Source organism: Argiope bruennichi, chromosome 5 (genome assembly GCF_947563725.1).
Source record: "Argiope bruennichi chromosome 5, qqArgBrue1.1, whole genome shotgun sequence".
Classification (NCBI taxonomy): Eukaryota; Metazoa; Arthropoda; class Arachnida; order Araneae; family Araneidae; genus Argiope; species Argiope bruennichi.
The window spans coordinates 105,058,696-105,069,949 of record NC_079155.1 but is presented as its reverse complement, the minus strand read 5'-3'; the positions used below and the strand labels follow the sequence as shown (position 1 = coordinate 105,069,949).

The window sequence follows — 11,254 nt, the reverse complement described above, 5'->3', positions numbered from 1 at the left end:
CAAATATAATATTATTTCCATTAAAATTTCCAATAAAAAATTGATTTACGCATTGATCTACGAGCAAATTAATTGTCCGTTAACTGATTTCCCAACTTTAAGTCCTCCAATTTTATAATCATGAGAAAAAGAAAAGATACCTTAAGAGTAGGTCTACACATTTAATGTTGGCATTAATTCTATAAAGATTACATATATAAACGTCACTGAATTCTTATCTGTAACTTACATTTTTCAGTCACAATAAAAGGAAAGAAATAATCCTACCACCCGCAGTTATCCCCTTTAAAAAAATAATCTCTTCTTTACCAACTGTAAATGAAACATTTGGGTCTGCACAGCGGGCAACCATCGAACAAACGGGGTGGTATTCCGCGAACATAAAAAGACGAAACTTACCTCTATAGGGGTGAGGGTGTTGGTGTCGGGGTTAAGGCTGGGGTTGAGGTGGTTTGGCAAGCGCGTTGGATGATGATTGATCAAGACATCGTCGTAGGTGATTCCCGCCGAACCCCCCATGTCGCAGCGGCCCTGGTGGTGAGTCTTGCACGGCAAGAAATTCTGCACTTTCCTCTTGTGTCTAAAAAGAAAAGGACAAAAATGATAAAGCATCGTTAAAATAACTCAATCGAAATGCTATTGCTTTTAAATTTATCGTCTGCAAAGATATTTTATTTATTTATTTATTCTACATTTTTAAAGATTGGTGGTTATGGAGCACTGTTTCTTAAGTACATAAGAAATAAGAGTAAAGATATAAAGTTTAGCTCCAGTCAAGGAATTAGATAATCGGTAATATTCCAAAACTGCAAGGAAATGCAATACTAATTAAACAATGAGCAAAATTATTTCAATGATAATACGTTCCTAGAATTTAATATTGCTTTTCGAATATTTAGTTTTAAGGAAATCTATGAATTTAAATCTCGTAGTGAGCATTCAAAAGAAAAATTAGTTGTGTTTTAGTTTTAAAAAGCCACCTCTGAAACAGATAAAAAAAATCATGCATAATATATTGTCAATATATAATATATGCTGCACATATATGAATAAAGACATTTTAAACTAATCTCAATTAAAAGTGACTCAATCAAAACAAAAAATAAATAAATAAAGATTTAAAAGACACTTTAATAATATAATTTTGCCCAAAAAATGCGTAAAAAAAGGAATTTAGAAATTTGTATAAAAACTATCAAAAATACCAATTTATGAATTTAAAAAAAATTAACAGTTTTCTTAAAATTTATTTTAATCGGATTACAGTTCATATCATCCTATAAGAAGCCAAACTTATTTTTGCATATATAGCCGTTCTAAAACATTATTAAATTGAATTTATTGTCAAAAAGTCATTGGGATTTATAATATTTTACAAAAAATATATAATGTTTATATAAATCAATCATGATGAAACGTCATTAAAGGAAAGTTTATCATATGAGTTTGTGTGTGACGCAAGAATTACAACAATGCAAAGCAAGCAACTAATAAAATTAAACATAAATACACAAGAAATATAGTTTTCTAAAATCCAATAAACCGTTTAAACAATACTTCGGAATTAGATATACAACTTAGTCATATTATCACAAAAACAAGAATCGAAGCTCGAATTATTTGAAACGGGCGCTTACACTTTTCATACAAATTTCTTTGTTTGAACATTTTTAATATTTTAAATATATAATTTAAATAATATAAAAAAATTTCACAATACAGAAAAAAAAATCCACTATAAAACATAAGCAATCCAACATATTTTGCAATATGTCTTTATAAAACGATCATTTCTAATAATTCTATATGAAGGATAATTCCCATTACTAAAAACTCAATAAAATAACATTTATCACAAAAGATAAAGACAATCGCCAAACGAAAAATAGCGTGAAGCGCGCCATTTACTTTTTTTTACCACACTGTGCAAACAATCTTTTTTTCATACGTTCCCGGAAATTGCATCTTTGTCTAAGAAGGGAGGGGGAATATTAAAAACAACATGGCTAGATTGTTGGAAGCAACGAAGAGGGAAGAGAGAAATAAAAAAAGATCAAACAAGACCTTAAGTGGATACGGGGCTCTTTATATATGGATGTGTATATACCAGTGTATGCTGAGTATATATACAAAGAAATATAGATAGCCACTTTTTCGTTCGCCTTATATTTATTCATGCTCAATTAATCTACTGAAATCTATATGCTTTTCACGTCTCTATCCCAATATCCTGGAAGATAGCTTCGATTCCTTCAGAGAGTACGGGGTTGCTTGTTTTATAGAGCTACTGTTTAGGAAAGGTAATCTTTTGGAGATGTTTATCGCACTTTCGGATTATTACAGCTTCGTATGAAGAGAAAAAAATAAATACTACTAACATCTCGATCTTTTCGCTGTTCACGACACAAAAAGGCGATAAAAGAATGGAAAGTTATTATAATTTGTATTCGAAGATGATTCATTCAATTTAAAATTATTTTATATGGTTCCTTTGTGTAATTTTAGTTAAAGACCCATAATATTTTATTTCGTTTTGATTTTAACACAATAAAATAAATGATTTTAAAAAAATCGATAATTAAGTATTAAATTCTCCTATTTGCATTAATTATTTTCTGCAAAACAGATTTTAAGGCTATGCGAAATATATTTTTTTCTCCATTTATTTGTTTTTGGTGTTAAATTTAAATACCCATACAAACTAATTTAGGAGACATTTTAAAAATGATAATTTTTTGTAATTACTTTTTGTTTTTATGTAATATATTCTTATCTTCAATGAACTGTAAATTAGAGGTTGCAGTTGTGGCACGATCAATTAGTTTAATAAATATTTTTGTAATTATCCATAAACTGGCTAATTTAATTGTTTCTCCGTTAGAGATAATGAATATATAGTTCAGCAACGAATTGTAAAACCCTTCGTGTTTTTGCGCATGCGTTAGGATGAGTTTAATTCTTCAAAATAGGGGTGAAAGAATGTTTACATTTACTAGTATGTAATAGGGAAAATCCAAGGTCAAAGGGAATACCGGAAATGCACTTATTACGTCTCACCACTTAATGAGATGGAGTCGTCGAAATGTGGTCATCTCAGAATCCGTTGACGAACTATACCTAGATGCATATATCAACCTAATTACACCAAACTTTTCCGTGAAATACGTTATTAGCCAATATGTTAATACTAAAATTTTTATCATCGTAAATTTAATGAATAAATATCAGATACTAATAAGTGAAGTATTTTAAATCGAAATAGTTTACTGAAAAATGCAAATAGACATTGGAGAGCAGAAGTTTTCAAGTTTCAAATTGGCATAAAGTATTCAATTAAGAATTATTGAAAAGCAATTTAGAAATACTCATTCAAGATTTAAAAAGAGCATTTTTTTAAAAATTACTTTTAAAATTTAAATTTACACCCATAAATCGATATAAATTAAAACAATTTTTACTTGCGAGGATGACAACCACAACGCTGAAAATAATTTTTGCCACAAGACAGTAATTATGTTAGAATATCCTAATTTTAGAAAATGACATATATGAAGACAAATGCAGTAATAATCACTTCAGTAACCAAATTAAAATTATATGATTAGAAGATTTGTTTTTATTTATTCTGCGTATAATTTTTTTTTCCTCATTAAAATGATACCGGAATAATTTTTTAAGTATTTAGAAATATTTTAAATGTAAATTTTTATAGCAAATAATAATAAGTACAGACAGCATTAACAAAATACAAATATCATTCTATTTCAAAAAACTGAGTTTTAATTCCAAACTACATTGTTTCTTCACTTCAATCACAAGTTTGCAGACCTACAAAAGTAAGTGAAAATAACAAGGAAGATCATACTTAAAATTAACTGGGAATTTTATTAATTTCTTTAATTGATTCAACAAAAAAATTCTCTTAAAAAATTCTTTTTAGTCAAAAATAATTACCTATTTTTAATCAGAAACAAATAATAAAATATTTAACGTAATCCTAAAAAATTATTTTAAAGAAGCAAAATGGAACCATAGTACATCGATGTATGATCTAGTGTCAATATATAAATTCTTACGTGTAAAACTCTTAATATAAAACCAATTAAAATATTAAATCTATATGAAAAAAAATTCTCAAGTCTTCGAAAATAAATATTTGAAAGAAAACTATTGGTTCATAAATTATGAGTCTGCCTTCAGTAACCGAAAATCGATTAAATCGAATTCATGTTTTCGAACATGTTTTTTCCAAACAGTTGGATCCAAAATTTGACATAAAACGACAATTGTACCCACAAGACCACATTCCGAATTTCATTTATTTAAGTCACTGGGTTTTTGAGTACTTACAATACGCATACGCATACATTACAATACGCATACATTACAGTACGCATACACTTACATGCATGCGATGGTCCAAATCAACAGCGGGTGAACACTTAATCAGATTTGGTTCAAAATTCGATAAACTTCATTTTAGATGCTAAACTGGTGTATCAAATTTTATCTGTTAACTCTTTATATATTTATCTTCTTCAACTATATTTCAAAAACCAAACTGGCGGATTTTCTGCGGATGGATTTCATTCAAAATTTGACAGAAATCTATAAATGTGATCTAAAGTCTATATGCAAAATTTCATCTTTCCAGCTCAAAGCGTTTTTCAGTTATGTTCAAGAAAGTCAATAATTAAAAAATGTTTTACGGACTCTGGACGATTTTAAATGTGGAAATTGATAAGATCACGATTTCGAATGTTTTCAAGATTACAATATTTCCTTTCGTATACTTCGTACAAGAGAAAAAAAAACAATATTACTCCTTTCAAAAATAATAACATCCATTCATCTCTACAACTAAAAAAAAAAAAAAAAAAAAAAAAAAAAAAACTACATCTATACTTAGTTCCTAAGAAGTTTTACAGCTTCTTTAAAAATACCCGAGTCAATCTACACAAAAGTCTTTACCCCTACGACTAAATAAATAAAAAACCTCACATTGGAATTTTTCTCCAATAATTTAGAGAGTAAAGCAACAACTATACATCACAAGAAAACGACAAAGGCAATATATTATACAATGAACTACCTTGTCACAAAAGCACGTGAGACTCAAGTTCTCCACCAGAATAGAATTGTTTCTGATGTTTGATGTATTTTTTTTTCTTTCAGCTCTTTCCACAGAAAGCAAACGTGATGATTGCTAGAAAAGGATCGTGCAAAAACCCAGTTCCTTCATTTTCTCTATCACGCTATTAATTCATCATATTTCCTAGCTGTGCTATTATCGGTTTGTCGATAGAAGGCAGTAAATTAACACCAAAATGGAAACAGAGCACTGTACCACTCCCCCGTATATTTTTTTTTTATTGCTGCTAACGATTTTTCTCATTTCCAGAACCTTAAACGACAATTAAAAAAGCCATTAACAAAACTGTACCTAATCGATGCAATTAGTCGAATTTAATAGCACGTAATGCAGAATATAGTAATTAATGAAGCGAAATTCGAGTAAAGAAAAAGAACAGATTATTGCCAATTCTTAGAGACACGTTTTGGATTTTCATTTTTCACATTTGTGTCAATAAATATTTAATTAAAGCAAAAGCACTTAATCTTAAAAAAGATTTAAATTAAATTGATAAATAAAACTGAAGCACTGATTTTAATATTTTATTAGCAGACAAAAAAGAGAAATTATTAACATTTTGTTGACTCATTTGGAAAAATCGGAGGATTTAAACAATGATCATGCACCTAACATTGAATCGAAAAATCTAAACGCCTTAAACAATGAAGGACCTTGTCACAAAAGAACTTTTTGATATTTTAAGTGCCATGTCAATCACCAATGACTGGACACTGAATTTTTAGACGTACCTAGTCAGCCGCCAGTGATTGGCTTTGTATTTTTCATTCGGCACTGTTGAATGACAATATACATTTAAAAAAAAGATTATATTCTCTTAATAAATTTTAATATGAAGATTACAAAGAAATGAATTTAAATAAATGCAGTTTTATCGCAGCTTTACATAGATCTCTGGTTGTCAGCATATAAAAGAAATTATATCGTGGACACACAGGAGGGGCATAAACACAGCTAACTAGAGAATTGAATTCCTGTTATCGATACATCCAAATTTCCAGAAATTCTTTTTTCAGATTTTACATCTAAACCATCAAATCGAAATACAAATTGAATGCTCTTTTATTTTGGTTATTCGCCAAAACTAAATACGAAAAGTGAAGTATTATAAACGCATGCGAGTAAATCGAGAGAAAACACTCCCAATATTTTATTATTATTATTAGGTTTATATCCCTCGTACAACCGTATTCAATTATGTACACGTACTATCAGATTTTACACAACAGAATAATATCATAAGTAATTAATGGCATCTTAAACTCCACATTTTGAATAAATTGCTCCATTTTCTTTAAGCCATTATTTTTATTAATGCAACATTACAGAATCCAGTCCAGGCAACAAAAATACTGCTATTTCAGCCGAGCTTTTATTTTGCTAACCGAACAAAAGGGCCTATTTCGAACAAAACTAAAATCTAATCTTGTTAAATATCGAGTTCCTTCTATTATTTACTAATCCGATCTTTTGTTATTAAATAAAAGGCATCTAGAAAAGAAGCCTTTTGTTAGACTAATCGAATTGTCTGATAGTTTAAAAGTGGCGCGCAGTATGCAGTTTGTCTGTGATGAAACAATTGAGGGCAATTCATTTTGCTGACAATGGTTACAGTTAACAGACTTATCAGTTAATCGATGCTATTATTTAGCAAGGTAATATAAATAAAATCGGTATTTGTTAGAGAGATTTAGAAATTTCCTTTTTAAACTCTATGGTATTTGACATAACATTTTAAAATAGCGATTTGCTTTGTATGGTAGAAAGTATTGCGAATGGTAATATAAGTTTAATGTATAACTTAAGATAGTGCCCATAAAACTGATTCAATTCGTTCAACATGACGATGTCCTATTTTGTGTAAGATAGTATTCTGATTTTATTTTTAAAACAAAGATGGACTTTAAAATAAACTATTTTTTTTTTTTTTTTTGCTTGTTTATAAATGTTACTGGTGAACACGTTCTGAAATTTCAACATCATTCTATGAAACTATGACTGATATTTGTATATCCTTCAAAACAGAAAATGTAATGTTAGAATCAGTATCAGAAATAAAATTAAGATTAATATAAAATTACAATAAAATAGACAAAATTTAAAAAATGATAAGAACATATCCTCTGATCCAGATTTTCTAACGCCGTATCAAATCAATATTTTAATCAATCAAGAAAATTGACCTTTTATTTTAAAAAAAATCTTAAAATTATACCAAAGCATATCACTTTTTAAAATCAAAATACATGACATATCATAGAATTTTTATATTGTTATAAGTTATAACAAATAAAACCAGAGATAAATTTAAATTTCTCGTCTGTTATTGATATTTAAATTATTTTTCGCCGTATACAACTACTTAGTTTGGTCCCCCCCCCCCATGAATTTGTAATTTTATCTCAAAATAAGTTGGTTCAACAATATATCAGGGCAAAACTAATAAAATATCACTAAAAATATCTATTCATCTATCATTTATTACGGTAAGTAATAATTAAAAATTATTTTAAATGAACAAATATATCATAATTATTTTCCATATTTAGCCTGAGTAATTTAACTTTAAAAATAACATAACTGTTTCAGTTAACATAAAATGACAACCAGTAACAAAGGAAAATTCTAGTCAAAAACGCCGCAATCTTAACATTTATCTAATAGGAAATAAATTCTGATATTTTAAGAATAAAAGATTTAAATGGCATAATAAATTTTATTGTAGGATCGGCACAAGATAAATTTAATCATTTAATTATTACTAGGTAATAAATTACATAATATAGCTAATTGTTGAAAGCTACAAAAGAAAATTTCGCACAAATTTCTGGACTTCAAAAGTAAAAATAAACAAATATAAAACAGATATTTTATTCTTGCTTCAAAAATAAACAAGTTTTATTGATATTAACTTCCAACCTGCCAGTTTATATCAATAATTATCAGGGGGAAAAATTTCCAAATATAACAGCTACAAAAGCTACCAAAAATTTAAGACTGTTAAGACTTTGAAAATGTAAATATTATATTTAAAGAGCATAAAAATATACAGTCAAATATTCCATACTAATATAATTCATTTTCGGCAAGTGCTTTCATTAATGGACAAAATAATTTTCTTTTTAGTTAATGAATATTCATTTTGTTAACTAAAACATAACAGATATAATACGTTGCGCAAGATTAGCATAATTATGTGTTTACTTATCAAGTACAATTTACTTACTATTCGCTTTGCATTCTAATGCAAAAGGTAAATATAGAAATAGGAAAATAAAGAATCTTTTCAACTCCAAAGAGAAAGTTAAACGACATAACTATAATTAGTAGCGAGGAATAGTTTAAATAAAGCAATAGAAAAAAACACCACACACATTTATTTTCTTGTTGCCACTGTGTAGTTCAGTACGGTTCCACCAGATGGCACTAAAGCCACTTCATGTTCGTTATTTTTCTTTTTGTTGCCGTGGGAAGATAAATTACTAACCAGTCGTAGTTAAGCGAAATAAAGAGAAACTAAATCTGCATTTATCATTCTGTGTTCTTTTAGTTGCTTTTAAGATTTTGATTGCGCACAAAGGATAAACAAATTAACTAAATATGTTTTTACGGTTTTTTTTTACAACAAAAAATCGACCTTTTTTGTTGTTGTTGCCAATTTATTTCTTATTTTAGCTTTTGAAATGAAAAAAAATCTGTTCTAATAATTAATGTGTGATTGCAAATTCTAAAAAATTTAACGAAAGACATATATGTAGCAAAATAAAGTCATAGGGGATTTTATAATTTGTTTTTATTATAACAATTAACATTTCCGGTGTTTCTTTGCATGAAAATACTTTTTTCTTTTATTAATAACAAAAAAATAATTGCCAAGAAACGATTATAAAATTGTTTTTATGCCTCTATATTTATGATCAATTATATACAGTATGAAATAATTATCGTTTTCACAAAAATACATTTTTTTTATTCAGATCGTTTTCACAAAGTAAAAATTATATTATTATATTACATATATTGCTTTAATGTAAAAAAATACTTTTATGCATAAAATATAATACAAAAAAAACACTTAGAGAAATATTCAAAATAAAAATATCAATTGGAACACGTGATTTTTAAAAACCATTGAAACCACTTATTTTCAGTGCGAATTGTTAATAACTTTTTAAAAAGACAGAAAATGTAACTAAGCATAATGTGAGCAACTCAGAAGCCAAATGAAAAAAAGATTTTATTTATATTCTCATTCAATTGATAAATTAACATTTCCTATGTTATTTAAATATTGTTTTTAATGTATACAAAATTAAACATATAATTAATTATCACGAAATCTTCACTATTTTATATAGCATTTGTGAGAAAATTTTGGAAGAAAATCTATTCAGTAGTTAGGATTCCTATGAACTATTTTTGAAGTTTATTCCTAGATACAAGATAATTCACTAATTATTTATTTTCGAACTAAAATTAGCAAATCCTACGTCGAGTAAAACTATCAATTCCAATAATAATGTTAAGAAATATTCAAACTTTATGACTGAAATATTCGAACCAATTTTTGTTAATCAAGTAAAAAGAAAATTCATAAAACTAAGACATTTCATAACATACAAAAATAACAGTAAAATTATGAAAATTAATAGCCAAAAGCAATGCTATAAATCACATTTCATAACTAAACTCCAATACAAATGATTCTAAAAAATTCATTTAATATTATAATTTTGTATTTGAATTGCTAATTGACATTTCAAAAAATTTTTTAAATAATGAGCATTTTTTTATTTCAAATTTAGCACGATTAAAAAAATTTTGAATTAAACTTCAAATGCATTACTAAAACAGATACTATAAATGAAGAATTTGGAGATAAAAATGAGAAAAGTAGCTGGCAAACACAAAACAATAAAACTGAAAGGTGACTTTCTAAATTGAATGTTTTAAAATAGTTCCAAACAGATGCACTAAAATTATCATATTTATGGATATTGAGAACATAGGTTTATTCAGGCGCTTGCAGAACGTCATTTACACATAAATAGATTTTTAAAAAATAAGATTTTATATTGTTTACCTTTTATAAAATGAAAAATTGCTTACTATTATCATTAATACATAATTGAGAATATATATTTTGTCTTTACTTGTTTACCCGTGTATTCAGCTTTCAATTTAATGCTGAATTGTCCATAGTGCTGTTGAATTTTACAAGTATTTTGTAAAATTACTTCACCAGTACTACGGACAGTTCGCAAAAATTAATCAATTTACAAGTGACGTCAGCAGAAGTGAATTCAACACCAAGGAAAGAGCATAGCAGTTATGAATGCCTGCATCTCAATCATCTTATTATAATACAGCCTAAGATTTTATGCCCACAGTACAGTCATATTCCAAACGAGTTATTTCCCATAAAACACCCAGGCCCCTACCTATTTCCCATGGTACATGCCATACCAAAAGCCACATTTGCATATCATGGTCGGCCAAAAAACGATTGGGTTTGGGGAGCCGCTCAACAAATCCCATCCGCCAACCCTCTGGAAAAGCCGCACGATGGCGACTCTATTTATTAGCGCCCAAAATTAAATTTTCACCCCAGGGTGGGATGGGTCCAGCCACGTGTTCATAACGAACTCGTGTATTTACCTCGGTACACTTCGTTAAGCCTGCTGCAGAGGGATGTGCAGAGATATGGGAAAAGTTGGAAAAGATAGAAAAAATATGTGGACGCATCCTCGTGGTATTAAAGGGGAGGAGAGAAATATAGATTCTGGTGGATCCAGAGGGGAGGCTTCAGGGGCATGCCATATCCATCGTCCACGAATTTAATCAGAGGGGTGGTAGAGACCAGATGGTAAATATCACGAGGCCACGTGCGACTCCTGTCCACCGCTTTTGCATAATCGCAGTAAGAATAAGGTCGCGGGAGTTTATTGGTATGGGGATGACGAGAAGAACCTCACCCCTCACTATCTGAATGAGTGCGCGTTTAGATTTATGCAATGCCTATAAAATCGAATTCAAATAAAGAACAAAAATTTTATGTTCACTTCAACTGTGGCTATGAACATAGCGACAGATGTATGCAAC

At 28.5% G+C, this 11,254-nt stretch overlaps 1 protein-coding gene across 3 annotated transcripts in view; it reads right to left on the bottom strand.

The window, feature by feature from the left end:
* LOC129968627 (myb-like protein AA) overlaps nucleotides 1-11,254 on the bottom strand; it is a 336,959-nt gene that overhangs the window by 16,497 nt on the left and 309,208 nt on the right. For all 3 annotated transcript variants that reach the window (XM_056082719.1, XM_056082720.1, XM_056082721.1), the window contains one exon: nucleotides 400-580. In XM_056082719.1, the coding sequence (XP_055938694.1) occupies nucleotides 400-580 (181 nt within the window). The remainder of the gene's footprint in view (nucleotides 1-399; nucleotides 581-11,254) is intronic.